This window comes from Mesoplodon bidens, assembly GCF_964165515.1.
Source record: "Mesoplodon bidens genome assembly, chromosome: 6".
NCBI lineage: Eukaryota > Metazoa > Chordata > Mammalia > Artiodactyla > Ziphiidae > Mesoplodon > Mesoplodon bidens.
In genome coordinates, this window is record NC_138162.1 from 100,978,208 (window position 1) to 100,994,988 (window position 16,781).

The 16,781-nt window shown below is 38.2% G+C and overlaps 1 protein-coding gene across 2 annotated transcripts in view; it reads left to right on the top strand.

Moving 5' to 3' along the window:
- Positions 1 to 16,781, top strand: part of LOC308619375 (contactin-associated protein-like 3) — a 180,896-nt gene that overhangs the window by 150,165 nt on the left and 13,950 nt on the right. For both annotated transcript variants that reach the window (XM_081238048.1, XM_081238047.1), the window contains exons 15-21: positions 3,639 to 3,766; positions 9,199 to 9,369; positions 10,067 to 10,285; positions 12,761 to 13,000; positions 13,587 to 13,814; positions 15,340 to 15,473; positions 16,294 to 16,381. In XM_081238048.1, the coding sequence (XP_081094174.1) occupies positions 3,639 to 3,766; positions 9,199 to 9,369; positions 10,067 to 10,285; positions 12,761 to 13,000; positions 13,587 to 13,814; positions 15,340 to 15,473; positions 16,294 to 16,381 (1,208 nt within the window). The remainder of the gene's footprint in view (positions 1 to 3,638; positions 3,767 to 9,198; positions 9,370 to 10,066; positions 10,286 to 12,760; positions 13,001 to 13,586; positions 13,815 to 15,339; positions 15,474 to 16,293; positions 16,382 to 16,781) is intronic.

The window sequence follows — 16,781 nt, forward strand, 5'->3', positions numbered from 1 at the left end:
AAAAAACAACAATGCTAATAAACTTGTATGTTTCTAATAAAAATGACTCAGAATGTATACAGAAAAAAATTGACAAAACTGAAAGAAGAAATTTACAAATCAACCATGATAAGAAGAGATTTAAATGTACATCTGTTTGTAATTGGTAATCAAATGAACAAAAATTAGTAAGATAGAATATTTTCAAATGAAATTAACAACTTGATTTATTGGGAACATAAAATTGTAGAATACATAATTTTCTCAAGCACATGTAGTGCATTTTTGCAAACTGATTTTCTCAATATTCCATAAAGCAAAACTCAAAAAATTTTACAGTAGTTGTTATCCTATGGACAGTTTCTCTGATTACAATGCAATTAGGTGAGAAATGAATAATAGAAAGATAAAAAAATATACATGAGGCAATTCAAAACCACAATTGGAAAGACTGGAAACAAGGAAATAAAGATACATCACTCATAGAAAATATCGTTGTCAACAAAGAAAACCTCAGAGAATATACAGAAATATTATTGAAATTAATGAGAGTTTGGTAAGGCTACTTACTGAACCTTAGAATAACTGGATTCTTATCAAAAATGTGTTACTATAAGAAAATATAAAAACCACTAGCAAAAGGAACAAAAGGGTATAGTACCTTGGAATAAAGATAACAAAAATATGCAAGACTTTTATAAAAAAGACATCATAAAACTTTATTATGAAAATACAAGAAGACCTAAATAAATGGAGACATCACACCACTGCCATGAATAGGAAAACTAAGCATCTCTCCTCCAAATAATTTTCTTGATTCCATTTAATTCCAAACAAATGCTAAACATTTGTTTATTTTTGGGGGTAGTGACAAACTGGTTCTAAAATTTATTTGGAAAAGAATGGTACATGAATAGCTAAGATGATTCTGAAAATGGAAACAATGTGGGGAGACCAGCCCTACCAGACATGAATAAGGTTTATGATGCCACAGTAATTAATACAGTGTGAGTTTGCCGAAGGGATGAGCCAGTAGAACAGGTAACCCCAAAAAAGAGCCTGGGAGCTTTCAAAATATGTAATTCTGGGTGATGAAAATTATGTTGTCACCAGTCCCTCTTTCTCCCCAGCAATTATAAAACTTAAAGTTGACCCAGTATTTCTCCCCTGCAGCTTTCCCAACAACTCAAAGTAGTCAAAGCTCCATTATAGGGCTTCCCTGGTGGCGCAGTGGTTGAGAGTCCGCCTGCCGATGCAGGGGACATGGGTTCGTGCCCCGGTCCGAGAAGATCCCACATGCCGCGGAGCGGCTAGGCCCGTGAGCCATGGCCGCTGAGCCTGCGCGTCCAGAGCCTGTGCTCCACAACAGGAGAGACCACAACAGTGAGAGGCCCGCGTACCGCAAAAAAAAAAAAAAAAAAAAGCTCCATTATACCTCAAAAAAGTCTACTGAAAAACAAAACAAAACAAAAAAACCCAGAAGAATTTCTAGAGCATTAGAAACTAAAACCAAAAAAAGGTGGATATGGAAGTTCTCTTACTGAATGTTGAAAACTGTTTGTGAGAAATTTTCATACCTAGATATTCATGCAATCTTTACAAACTTTGGAAAAAATTGAGAAGCAAGAAGAAAACAGATGTAACTAAAAATTAGGCAGTTTTGAATGAGTCTGGTGAACATGGCATATAATATCTGCATAAAGCATGGACAGTGGGAATGACCTAGTACTAATAAAGAATTTTTAAATAAGAAGAGTTTAAAATTTTCTCAGATTCAGGAAGGTACTTTGCAAACAACAAAAGGACAAAAAGACTTTATGATGCTATCTGCTTTAATGCACACTACATGCATTATGATTTTTTTAAAGTTTTTTTCAGGGCTGTGAATGTATTGTCAATGTTAAAAACAATTAAAATGTAGCTTTTTGCTATATAGAAAGTGTAGCTTTTAAAAGGTTCCTTAAAATTCAAAGATCCTCAATGAAGAACTTATGCACTTACATTTTTCCTCTAAGATGTTCTACCAGAATAGCAATCACGTGATTTAAAATACTATTTGTAATGTTTACTGACATTTAATACCAGGAATTGATTTGGTGTGTTCTCCCTGTGTTTATAACAAAATAAATTTCCAGACTGACCCCTTCCCCCATAATCCAGTGGCACCTTCTAGCTTGTGAATACCGTTCCCAGCAAAGTCAGGTGTTATGTGCTTGGGATGAAGCCTGTGTACTTCTAACAGCAGGAGTTGCAGGGGCTTCACCAGGTAAAGCCATGTTGTTTAATTCAGTCTGAGTTTTTGACGCAATCTGATTTTTAAAAATTGTTTCTTAAATTTTAGGGTTTTATTTCATATTTTTCATATCTTACCATATGCACTGCCCGTCACTTTGTTCAAAATTTTAAACAAAATAAAAATCTTAATAATTTTACATTTTCTAACTTAAAAGAATATTTCGATGCCTAGCAGAATTGGAATGATTAACTATTAAGTTAGGAAGATTTTTTTTGCAGAAAAGCTGTCAGGTTGAACCGTGTGAAACAGCTGATTTTTTGACCTGCAAAAGTGGCAGTTTCAAATGTTTCAACTTGTATATACAGGAGTGAGTGGTGGCTTTGTAATTACTTGGAATTAAAACTTACTAGGTTCTACACAGAACAATAAATTAGACAAACTAGTATTTGTTCATAAATCAGAAGTACGTATGTAATGGAAGTATACAGTGAAAAATATGAACAGCTTACAAGGTATAGAAAAACCTTCCTACTTTGTCCAGAGAGGACCGTGGTGGTACAACCAACTTACCAGCCAGGTCCTCTGGCTCCTGTTCCAGTCCTATTGTATTAAACCATAGATATTAATATGTCCCCAAATAGTCACTTACATGATGATATTATTAGTATTGTTATTATTTATAACATCCACTGGGGGGCATTGATGGTGGGTTTTATGTTCACATCCCCAACACACAGGGCCTGGCAAATAGAAGATGCATATTAAGTGTTTGTCGAATGAATGGATGGTGACAGTCTTTGGCAAAGCACTTTCCCATGCATTAGCCCATTTATTAATTGGAAGAATATATTGTATCATATCTTCATTATGGTTTTGAATCAGTATTTTGTTTTGATTTTTTTTTTAATTTATGGCTTCCACAAATAAGGAAATGCCTCATAACCACAGTAGGAATTTCTGAAACTTTAGTAAAAAAAAAAAAGTCCAAGTATTGAAAACCTAAGTCTTGTCAGTCAGGTGGTTTTGTTTTTTGTTTTTTGTCTTTTTTTTTTTTTTTTTAATGAAGGAGGATTGCTCTTGCTTCTGTAAATTCTGCATTGAAGTCTTACACAGTGGCTGAATTGGAAAGAGCAATGAGCTGCTAATTGCACTGAAATGTAATCTCATACCTGTATCCATGACCATAATTTTGGACCTGGCTGCTTTCTTCTCTATGGTCACGTAGATGAACAAAGGTCTCTGGTCCACAGAAGACCTCATTCAACATATTAGTATGTTTGTAAGTGTTCAGATGAGATGTTTGATTTCCCTACTGTTATGTATTTCCAAATTTAGCTTAACACCCCTTGAACTGCAATCAAAGACTATTACTCTTCTGTACATTTTTCAGAATAATGTTAAGGTGGTTGTATTTGTTTTCTAGGACCAGCAACACAGTAGTCCTTTCCCATAAGAAGCACTTGCCGGTCACTCAGGTTGTGATGAGAGACACAGGGCGACCACATTCTGAAGTGGCTTATACACTGGGGCCTCTGCTCTGCTCGGGGGACAGTAAGTAGGGGCAAGAGGAACTGTCTTCATCCCTGCTAATACCTGTCAATCTTTTAAGAGAAATCGAACTGCCTGGGTTCATTAAAAATACTGTCTATACTGATAATCTGTACTTCATTAGGAATGTATTAACTTTATAAAATAAGTGTATATTGTTAATGTAATTGAGAAAAAACATATTACCTCTGGATTATGTAGAGGTATCTTTTATATGACATGTACATGAGACTGTGCTGCCAAGATTCGTGGAATCATCTGAAATATCATATCACTTGTTCAGCAAATATCTAATATGTACCTACTAAGTATAAGGCACTTTGCTGAATGCTGAGATGCCTGAAATTGGTAAGATAAGGAGAAAATGAGAGGACAGAACCCATCAAGTGTATCTAGTCATGAATGCCTTCGGACAATTCTGAATTTTTACACAGGAAGCCTCGATGCTCCTAACTCCACTTACCCCTCCAACTGCATCTTGTGTATCCTTCGTGCCCCCAAAATAACTGAAATAAAGTATATGAGTTCGGGTTTCCCTGGTGGCGCAGTGGTTGAGAGTCTGCCTGCCGATGCAGGGGACACGGGTCCGTGCCCCAGTCCGGGAGGATCCCACATGCCGCGGAGCGGCTGGGCCCGTGAGCCATGGCCGCTGAGCCTGCGCGTCCGGAGCCTGTGCTCCGCAACGGGAGAGGCCACAACAGTGAGAGGCCCGCATAACGTAAAAAAAAAACAAAAACAAACAAACAAACAAAATATGAGTTCTATCTTTAATTTTCATCCTTCTACTCTCTCTTGAATATCAGGCCTTCTCCTCCATCTCGTCCATTGCTCCCCAGAAACTGCTTTTTGCAGGTCACCAGTGAGAACTCAACATTTCTAAATCCAATTCTTATTCCCTGATATCATCTGAGTTGACCTGTCAGCAACTTTGGATTCCTCCCATGATTCAAACTTCTTTAATTCACTTTCTTTCCGTGGTGGCCAGCATACCACAAAATTTTCCTACCCTCCTCTCCCCAACCTTCCTTCACCTCGCCAGCGGGATAACGTTGGGGTTCCCCAGGGCTCTATCTTCCGCCCTGTCTCCTCTCTGCTCTCCACTGGTGATCTTCTCCCATCATCTCATGGCTTTAAATACGGCATGGGCATCAATGACCTCCACGCCTATACCTATACCCAGTCTTCCTGAACTCCCAACTCCTGCATCCAGCTGGCTATTCTGTACGTCTTCATTCCAGTTGGCATTTCAAACCCAACTTGTCAAAAAATGAGAAAAGAAAAAGAAAGCATTTCCACACCAACCTTCCTCAAATCAAAGGATAGCAACTCCATTCTTCCTGTTGCTTCTTAGACTGAAAACATTACAGTCATTCATAACTTCTCTTTTCTATCATAACCCACATCTAATTCATCAGCAAATCTTATTGGCTGTAACTGCAAAAATGGATCCAGAATTTATCTCCATTACCACCTGTACCTGGATTGTTGCTGTGGCCCCATAACTGGCCTACCTGCTACTGTCTCTGCCCACTTAGCTGATACTCCACACAAGAGCCAGAGGGAATAAAATCAGGTCACATCAGTCCTCTGCCCCAAACTCTCTGCTGGCACTCATCTCAGAGGAGAGGCCAAAGTATAATGTCCACCAAGGCCACAGTAGCCATGTTGCCCTCTGAGCCAGGCAGTACCACAGTGGGGCCTGTGGAACCACAACCCCCCCTGGGACCCCATAGGAGGTGTTGCCATGTGAGGGAACCCTGGCATTTCTGAACCTTGCTATTGGGAAAAAAAAAAGAGGGTCCTATTTCAGATAATAAAAATACTGAGATGCAGATAGTCAAAATGTAGAAAGCCTATGAACGTGCCTTGACTTGATGATAGTATAGTTAATTTTCTCGCTCATAACATAAATATGTAAACCACAGTTCTCTTTCTGGATAAGGTGAAGCAAGTACAACCCACCCCATCTCTCACTGAACTCACCCATGGAACCTGGACAGAATGCATGAAGCAGTTATCTCAGGACCCTGGAAAGCAAATAGCAGCAGGGAAGAGAAAGCAAAATTCACCATTTATTTTTTCCTCCAGTATCTCTCAGCCGCTGGGTCCCAGATGGAGAGAGTCCCAGGAGAAGTCCTCTAGTCCTGGTTGGAGGAGGGGACAGGGAACTTCTAACTGTGAGAGAGCACAGTAGTCTCATTTCTCCCCTTCTCTCTGTTTTCTGCGGTTCCAGTTCCCAGGCAGCCCTATGGCAACAGTGGTAGAAGCTGCCTCAGAAACACACAAGAGCCAGAACTCCAAGGAAAGGCATCTTCTGCTCTGGACAGGGGAGCCCTGACTCTACGACAGTGGCAGACTCATGTTACTTTTGTTTTCTTTCTCTGTTCACCTATCACTAGGCAATGGACATGTGTACAGGTGCAGGAGTGAATAGGAAAGCACAGTAAAGCAGGCTGAATAGAGCCCTAGTTTTCTGGTTGTATGATTGAAAAGGGAGCTGCAGGGAACTAGAAAGTATCTGGAAGAGCACAGAGAGGGAAGAGTTCAAGAGAGTGAGGCCACAAGTTGTCTATGAAGTCCTGGGTTCACCTCAGAGCTACACATGCCTGGATCTGCTCCTAATTATAGACCAAAGTTGAGAACTGAAGAGGCTACCATCCAGGACTCAGACTGGTCACTGAGTGGTGCAAAAACGAGGCAGAGCTGAATAGTACTGCAAAAGCTTTGAAAACGGGACTGCCATAGGAACCATGGACCACGCACAGAGGGCAGGTTGGAATGTGTGGCCAGATCCTAACCAGGACAGCTGCCTGCAAAATAAGAAAAAGATCAACATGCACTTTGAATTTAAGCAAAGCCCAGAGTTTGTTAACATAATATTTTAAAGATCTAGGAAATAGTCCAAAATTACTTGGCATACAAAGAACCAGAAAAATCCAAGTTTGCATAAGCAAAGGTAATCAGTAGATACCGATGACACAGAGGTTAGAATTATCTGATAAAGACACTAAAACAGCTATTACACAAAAACTCTAACAAGTAATAATAAATGCTTTTGAAACAAATAGAAAAAGAGAAAGTTTCAGCAAAGAAATAGGATATATACAGGAGAGCCAAATGGAAACTTTAGAAATAAGAAGTACAGTAATGGAAATGAAAGATGCACTGGATGGGTTAAATAGCAGATTTGAGATGAAACAGTCAATGACACCGAGGATAAATAAATAGAAAGTATCCAATCTGAACAAGAGAAAGAAAAAAGGTTGAAAAAAAAATGAACAGGGCCTCAAGGACCTGTGGGTTAATAATAAAAGATATAACATTCATGTAATTGAATTTCCAGAAGAAGAGAGGAAAGAGTGCTGGTGCTGAAAAAATATTTGAAAAAGTAATGGCTGAAAACTTTTTAAGTTTGGCAAAAGAGAGACTTGAGAAGTTGAATGAACCTGAAACAGTATAAACTCAAAGAAATTCACATCTAGACATATCATAAACAAACTGATGTGAAAACTAAAGACAATGAGAAATTTTTTGAAATCAGCTAGAGAGAATAATGATGCATTGCCTATAGCGAAACACCAATTCAAATGACAGTAAGTTTCTCATCAGAAATATAGAGGTCAGAAGGAAGTGGCAAAACATTTCTCAAGTGCTGAAAGTAAAGAATTGTCCGTCCAGAATTCTATGTTAAGCAAAAATATACTTCAGGAATGAAGGTAAATTTTTTTTTAATTTCAAATGAAAGAAAACTGAAAGCATTCATCGCCTGAAGGCATCCTTTAAAAGAATTTCTAAAGGAAGTTTTTTTAGATAGAAAGGAAATGATATCAGAAGGAAATTTTGAACTTCGGGAATAAAAAAATCAACATTAGAAATGGTAAATACATGGGTAAATTTAATAGATTATTCTCACGGCAATAATGTAAGAAAGAAAATAAGTGCATACAGGCTGGAAAGCAAGAAAGAAAACTCTATTCACACGTATATACATACGATTGCCTACATAGAAAATCTCAAGGAATGTACCCCCCACCCCGGCAAAAACAAAAACACTACTAGGTCTTAAAAGTGAGCTCAACAAGATCACAGGATACAAGGTCAACAGAAGACAAATCAGTCATATATTCTAGCAATGTATAAATGGAAACCAAAATTTACAAGACAAAGTCATTTTCAATAGCTCAAAAGAATGTAATACTTAGGTATACATTTAACAAAAACGTGTAAGATCTGTAACTCATCAAAAAGTGACTAAATACTGAAGAAAGGAATCAAAGAATCTAACTAAAGGGAGAGGTATACTGTGTTCATGGATTGGAAGACTCAATATAGGAAAGATGTCAGTTCTCCCCAAGTTGAAAACACACTTCACCAAAGAGGATATAAGAGTGGCAAATAAGCACAGGAAAAGATGTGCAACATCATTACCTATTAGGGAAGGCAAATTAAACCACAGTGAGATACTACTACACACCAATTTGAATTACTAAAATAAAAGAAATATATACTCACAATATCAAATGCTGGTGAAGATATGAAACAACTGTATCTCTTATACATTGTTAATGGGAATTAAAAATGGTACAGCCACTCTGGAAAACTGTTTGGCAGTATCTTATAAAGTTAAACATATACTTACCATATGACCCAGGGATTATACCCCTGAGAATTTACCCTAGAAAAATGAAAACATATGTCCACACGAAAACCTTTATAAACAAATGTTTATAGCAGTTCTTTGTGTAATTGACCGAATCTGGAAAGAACCCTAGTGTTCTTGAATGTGGACAAATAAACTGTGGCAGATCCATATGATGGACTATTACAGAGCAGTAGAAAGGAATAGATATTGACATGCAACAGCTCGAATGAATCTCAGAGGCTTTATGTGGAGTGAAAGAAGCTGATCTCAAAGGGTTGCATACTGCATGACTCTATTTATATGCTATTTGGAAAAGGCAAAACTATAGGGACAGAGACTAGTTCATGATTGCCAGGGCTTAAGGGTGGTTGGAGATTGTGACTATAAGGAAATAGCAAGAGGGAGGTTTTGGGGTGATGGAGCTGTCTTTTATTCTGATTTTAATGATGGCTATGCAAATCCACAAATGTATTAAAAGTTATGTAACTGTATGTCCCTAAAAAGTCAATTTTACTTGATGATAATTCAAAAAATAATATTGTTTTTAAAAAAACACGGGTCATTTCCAGAGTGGTTGTCCCTCCACTCAGGTGCAACCATGTCCAGGTTCTTAATCCTCAAAACTATTTGGACATTCATGTCATGGCTACATGTTCAGAAGAACCACAAAATGAAGGCTTTTAAAGATAAATAATGCAATGAATGGTAAAAATCCTAGAAATATAAAAAGTAATTGTTGTTTGTTTTGTTTCATTGTTATTTTCACTGTCTTTTTTTTTCTTCTTGTAAACAGATTCATTTTGGAATTCAGCTTCCTTCAATACTGAGACTTCATACCTTCATTTCCCTACGTTCCGAGGAGAGCTTAGCGCTGATGTGTCTTTCTTTTTTAAGACCACAGCTTTTTCGGGGGTGTTTGTAGAGAACCTGGGGATCACAGACTTCATCAGGCTAGAGCTGCGAGGTAAGTTGCCCACTCTGGGCAAAGCCATGGGGTCCTCAGTTATTAACAATCACCTCGTTGGTAACATAATTTCTGATGTATTGCCATGCTTCCTTTGTCAGTTGTATTTCTTGATTAAATGCTAAAATTCTATGATTTAAAATATTTTTAATAGAAAGTAAAACAGTGATTCACGAGACATACAACAGTCTATACAATTCCTTGTTGTCTTAATTCTATGTGCAATCAGGATATTAAACCAAACTGGTCAAATAACCGCTGACTAAATCACAAAATTATGTGATTTAATTGACTAGTCATATTGTTTATGTATGTAGGCAAAGCTTCATTTCTTACTATGTGAATTTCACATAGTGCTTTTAAAACTATATTAAGATTTAAACCACCTTTAAGTAAACTCACTTATACCTATGAAGTCAGATAAAATGTTAGTTTTATTTCTATAAGTAATATCTCTTGCTTAGGGCTTAGCAAGATGAATAGTAAACTCTAAGAAGAAGTATGTTAAAGTCAGCTTTGCTTTTTGCTTTTGCTTTTGCTTTTTGTTTTTTTACCAACTCACAGTGACGTTTGTCTGTATCCATATCATGGTCTTCGTTCATAAGGAGCATGTCATGGTGCTTTTTTCATGTTTACTCAAGACCAAATTTTCTCCCCTGTGAATGAACTTGACCAGCTTTCATATCTTTATTTCCAGCCCCTGCAGTAGTGACCTTTTCCTTTGATGTGGGGAATGGGCCTTGTGAGGTCACGGTGCAGTCCCCTACTCCCTTTAACGATGATAGATGGCACCATGTGAGGGCAGAACGGAACGTTAAAGAAGCATCCCTTCAAGTGGATCAGCTCCCTAGGGAGACCCAAACTGCCCCAGCTGATGGGCACGCCCGCTTGCAGCTCAACAGCCAGCTCTTCGTGGGTGAGTGCTGCTAGCGGCTTGTAACTGAGCTGTGCTGTGAGTGCAGAGGTGGACCGAGAGAAAATCACAGCTACAACAGTAGTGATGATAGCAATTGCCACAATGACTACTATCGGCCCTGGTGGGAGGCAGAGATATTGAATAAAAGCCTCTGAACTGAGAAGGAACTTTGGGACTGAAAATCGAAGCAGGCAACTCCATAAAGTGCAATTATGAAGTTTATTGTGGGTAACTTACATCCAGGGGATGATGAGCCAGAGACGTTCACAGCTGCACTTCGTGCCCTGGAAAAGCCTCCTGGGGGATTTAAAGGAGCCAAAACTAAAAATAGAATCTGACTACCACGTGAGGAGCACCCATGGTTAGGAATCGGGACCTTTTTCCTCCCCAAGGGGGTCTCATGACCACCTGCATCAGCAAAAGGCACTCTTCCAGTTTTCATATTAGATGAAGGCAAGGGTAAAGGTTGATAAGGAACTTATCTGGCTGGGATGCATTCCTTGTGAGTAAGCTAAAGCTCAGTCACCCAGAAAGAGGAGGGGGTGGGACTGCGGGCCTAAGATGGACCTGACAAAAGGGAGTCAGTGTAGTTCAGCCACACAGACACTATGTACCAAGAGCTCATTTAATATAAATATCTCTGCTATAGATTATTGTACCCAATTTGCAGATGAGATCATGGAGGCTCAGAGACATCAAGGGACTTAACCATAGAAACCCAACTGGAAGGAAAATCCAAACTCGTGTTGGACTGATTCCCAAGCTTGCACTCAATATCATAGACGATTTATGTTTGTTTCAATTACTTCTTATCCATACTATTTATAAAACAATTAGCATTTTTTATACATTTCTCTCACTTCACTTCTCAGTTTAGTTAGAGAACCAGCCCCATAACTGGGACAAAATCCTCCAGAGTCCCCTCAGAAACAGGCATAGGAGCCCAGGTAGGCTGAGGCAGCCTCGTGTGGCTGGGCACAGCAGGACTTTCCCCAGCCCAGCACCTGGTTCCTCTCAGTCCTGCAGCCGCTCTGCTGCTCTCTTATTGCCAATGCCTTGTTTAGACCCAGAGCTGGCTCATCATTCTGCTGTCCATTCTTTAAAGATTAAAGCTCTGGGTAGTGGGAGTCTTCCCTCTAACTTACCTGCTTATTCTTTATTATTGTTTGTTTTTCCCAAAGGGAGAAACAAGTTTTGCTTCATTACTTTTTAGATAACTCTATTCTAATTTGGAAACTAAGCAGATTAATGAAGTAGCTCTCACTTGGTCTTTTCTCACATATTTTAAAGTAAATAAGGACACAGTCCAATGAAAAATTGATATAAATCACAAATTAGCACATAGTCTGCTTTGCCAGGTGATACCTACTGCCGTGTCCAGGAACTAATGCTATTCAGTGAAGTTAAGTGTGTGTGTGTGTGTGTGTGTGTGTGTGTATACAGCCCATGGCACCATAAAACAGCTTCAAGCACAGTTAGTTCTTACTGAGTGGAGGCTTCATTCTAAATTATCAAACTGTAAATCAAATAATTCTATTTTCTGATTTATAATCCTGAGGATTAATTAGCGGAATTTCTAGGAACAAAGTTTGGATGGAAATCTACCTAGAACTAGTGTTTCCACTATGGTAATGTTTCTAAAGCCTGAGGAGTTAGTTGAAAATTCAGATTTGGGGTACCTTCCCCAGGCCCACTGAATCTGAATCTTTTGGAATAAATCCAAAATCTGTTTTTAGCAAACACTCCAAGTGACTCCTGTGCTCCCATATTTATTATGCTCACATGAGAAATGATAGAAATATAGGGGGATATATATTGTTTGGTTAATGTTATACCACCTGACCTCAGAGCCGCCAGGATGGAGTATGAAAGGCCTGAGGTCCTACATTTTGGTTTTACCCCTTCTGCCTTCTTTTTCTTTGTTCTTGCCTCAGTTCCTTTTCACAGCTTTATTAGTGAGAGCTCTTCTAAGTAAGAATTAGTATTTTATATATGTGTAATACATATGCTATACAAATATATAAACAAATTTGTAATATATTATATTAAATACATACACAAATTTATATATTACAAATTTATAATATATATTACATCGCAAAGATTTTCAACTATGTAACCTTTATTATGCATGTCATTGTTTGTAAATTTAAACTTTACAAGGGATCAGTGGTGTTTATTTTGTTCTTTAAGAAAGGAACAATGTAAAAAAAGTCTTTCTAAATATAACTTGAAGAAGTATTTTTAGAACAAATATTTACCAAGTTCAACTTAAAAAATATTTTCATTAATGATTTATTCAGTGCCATTTGATTATTCTTAACTTTTGACCACAGCCTATGTTTTCAGAATTATATTTGTTCATAAAACCTTGGACAGATGAATTTTTGTCGTATGGCCTCAGTTCAAAGTGGAGATGAAATCCCGAAGAAGACACCCAGGAACGTGTTTGCATTTGCAATGTTTCCCTTGTAGGTGGAACAGCAAGCAGACAGAGAGGCTTCCTGGGATGCATTCGATCTCTAAGGTTGAACGGGCTGGCCCTGGATCTGGAAGAAAGAGCCACAATGACGCCAGGAGTGGAGCCAGGGTGTCCAGGACACTGTAGCAGCTACGGACACCTGTGTCGCAACGGAGGGAGGTGTAGAGAAAAACACAGAGGGATCGAGTGTGACTGCACCTTCTCTGCGTATGATGGGCCATTCTGCGAGAATGGTGAGTGTGACCGAGGAGCAGCTTACAGGGAAAGGATGGAACATTTGAATTCTGTGAAGACGTTTCTGCCATTTGACACTGTAAAGAAAAGATAAGGCAGTTCTCTGTAATTAGCTGAAATAGAATTGTTTCTGTCCCAAATGCCTCCATTTCACTTGGCAGGAGGTATGATTCTATTCTTTTGAAGGCCGTTGACTGCTTCTGTTAGATCTGATGTCATCCCCTCTGGATTTCTCAGAGGGTCATCAGTGCAACACTTTGAGGAGAGCAATAACCTTTTAACTGTATGTTTACACTGGACATTTAATTTTCTGTAAACCTAAGATGAAGCCTTTTGGAGGTAATAGTAAAATATTGTTACTCAGTTTTGGGTTACAGGAATATGGAAAGATTATCTTTTTATTTATACTTTATTGTTTTTCATCTTAAATTTTTACATTAAAAAACAGCAAAGCATACCATTATTACTTTCTCTTTTGAGATATTTAAGGATTAGAGATATTCTTTAAATATACAGAAATATACATAAAACAAGACACGTGCACTTACATATTGCTAATATAACTAAAAATGCATGTCATTCCAGAAATTTCTGCCTATTTTGGAGCTGGCTCCTCAGTGATTTATGATTTTCAACATTACAATGACAGCTTCGGTAAGAACTCCAGCTCCTTTGTGGCTTTATTTCATGAGGATCTGACATTGACGGGAGAAATGGCCACACTGAGCTTCCGGACCACAGGGATGCCCAGCTTACTGCTCTATGTGAGCTCCTTCTATGAGGAATACCTTTCAGTTATCCTCGCCCCGAATGGTGAGTATCTTTACCATACGAACAAGAAGACTGACTTAGGAGAAATCAGGACCATAAGGAGGGGGCCCTTTCAGTGCTAAACTACAAACAAGAAAGCACAAGTGCATCCCTGTGACACCTGTGTTATTAGGGTTGGTTTGTTTTCATTATAACCCCAAATGTTTCTCGCTAGCGTTACCATTTCAGTGATTAAATTCAGATGGCTTTTGGGCTTCCCTGGTGGCGCAGTGGTTGAGAGTCCGCCTGCCAATGCAGGGGACACGGGTTCGTGCCCCGGTCCAGGAAGATCCCACATGCCGCGGAGCGGCTGGGCCCGTGAGCCATGGCCGCTGAGCCTGTGCGTCCGGAGCCTGTGCTCTGCAATGGGAGAGGCCACAACAGTGACAGGCCCGCGTACCGCAAAAAAAAAAAAAAAAAATTAAGATGGCTTTCTTCTATAAATGTCTGATCATTTCATGTATCTGATGTTTAACTGTCTTCTTGTTATTGGTAAGGAGTCTTTCCTTCTGCATGTGAATAAATTAGTGTCACAGTTCATTTTGAAAGAAGATATTTTATTCATGGAAAATATTTCCTCCTTCTTGGAAGGGAAGTAAAGAAGTGCATTAAACCATATAGAAAGCCAATTTCCATGAGCATCAGATAAATATGATTGTTCTTTACCCATCAGTGTTTGGGAAGTCAGTTATGCCCTATCTGCATACAAAGAAAAGTGGGAAGACAGTTACCTAACCCATGGTCACCAGTAAGAGAACAGAACCAAGACTTTCCAAGTCAGAGAGCAAGATCAAGCTTTAACCTTTTCTCATGGAGAATAAAGGGAGAAACTTAACTTCTGGAAAAGACTTCTATGATCGCTGACTGATAAGATCTATTACAGGTGGTACCAGAGTTACCAGGTAGAGGGTGCATCTATGAAGGAGAGCAGTGTGTGGATTGGAAGATTTAGATATTGTAGCAAATCACTCACTTCTCTCTTTTTGCTGCTTCTTGATTATGGCAGAAACCTTAGAAAACATTTCTGGTTGTGCAAAAAAAAAAATATATATATATATATATATATATATATATATATATATATATGTGAATGTCAGTGATAAATTAAAATGCATTAACATAAGTCACATTAAAAGAAGTTATGCTTATAGAAACTGAATGTTAATATAATATTGCTTGAGGTTTTACCATTTAATAATATGAATACCACATGAATAATTAACTTCAAGCCTAGCTTGGCATTTTCATATGCTTAACTTAGACTTTTTCCTCTGGTTAAGGAAAGTGGAAGAACTTGGAAAAAGACCATTTAGTCTTAACTTTTAAGACTGTGTAATTGAATTCTGAATTTGGCCCCAGGACATCACATAAATGATTACTAGTCCAGGAAAGGTGACTATCGCGCACTCAAGTAAATGCTCCATAGATTCAAGTTATATTAATTTTTTTTAAATGTGCCTTAGAACCTGCACTGGCTGTTTTTATAAAATTCTATTTCAGTTAAAAATGTCATTTTTCTCTTCTTTAGGAAGTTTGCAAATCAGGTATAAGCTAAACAGACACCGAGAACCTGATGTTTTTAACTTTGGTTTTAAAAACCTGGCTGATGGACAGCTTCACCAGGTGAAGATTAACAGAGAAGAAGCAGTGGTCTTTGTCGAGGTAAGATTGTACATTCAACAACAGCAATGATAATCAAAATTGTGATGCTCAGAATGTATGACCTAAAGCAAAAATTTGATAATAAATCCTAGTAAAAGAAATGCATATCTGGCACTCTTCTTCCATAAGTCTTGCTAAGTCAATGTGTTTTGTTTTGTTTTGCAATGTCTGTTTGTTTAGCAAGAGACTGTCAAAATTATTATTAATATTTGACCATTTAAAATACCAAGCTGTCCTCATTGGTTTTACTTTATTTGGTTGGGAAATATTGCCTAGTTTATCATAGTGACTACTGGAGATATTTCAGTGGGAACCTATTCCCATTGGGTTACAAAAGAACAAATGCTCCAGAAATTTAAACACAAGGGAAAAAGCAAGATCTTGCTTCAAGTGGGAATACATTTTGAAAAACACTGGAGTCTTTAAGTCACACATTGTCACTGGGTTTTGAAGAATAATCTTTTATACTGAATCTGTATGAATGATACATTTTTCTGCTCATGTTACAAATTTCCCCTAAATAAGTAAAAACTTTGAGGTTCAAAGTAGCTCTTGCATTTCTTTGTGGATTGTACCAATTATAGATACTTAAATCATGAAGACAAATGTAGGGGAATGGGATGGACAATGAGGTGGAGTTGAACTTGAGGTGTTACAAGAATTGTTTATAATACACTTTTCTCCTTTAGCCTTTGTGATAGCAGGAACATATGGCTTATCTTTTTTTAATCATTTTTCTTGGTCTTCCTTTGATTCCCATCCTCTTATCATCAAAATTGCTTGACATTTTGATGTCTATATCATGTGGAACATTTAATAGGTTAACCAGAATGCAAGGAGACAAGTCATCCTGTCTTCAGGGACAGAATTCAATGCTGTTAAATCCCTCACGTTGGGGACAATTTTAGGTAAGTGGAAGAAAGAGAGCCCCCTCCCCCCACCGCCCAGTGACTGGGATTGGAAGTGTTAGTTTGCAGACAGGGGAAGCATTCATCATGCTGAAAGAAGCTCCTTGATATATGCATGATTTCCCAGTGGGTGACCGTCAAGGTAGAAGCTTGTACTCTTGTCTGAGTGCGCATATAATCACAAGTAAGTGCTGCTTGCGAGTGGAACAAGGGCGTTCCTTGAAAAATGCCTCCACACTTACCCTCTCACTTGGCAATCAAGCATAATGAAACTTTGCATTTTTCTAACAATTCAGGAAAGGCAAAATCAAAGCAGATATAAGTTCACAAATTCTGTAGTAATCAAGGGTCAAATGCAGAAATCATTTTAATGATAAATCTAGAGTTATGTTTAAGAAGG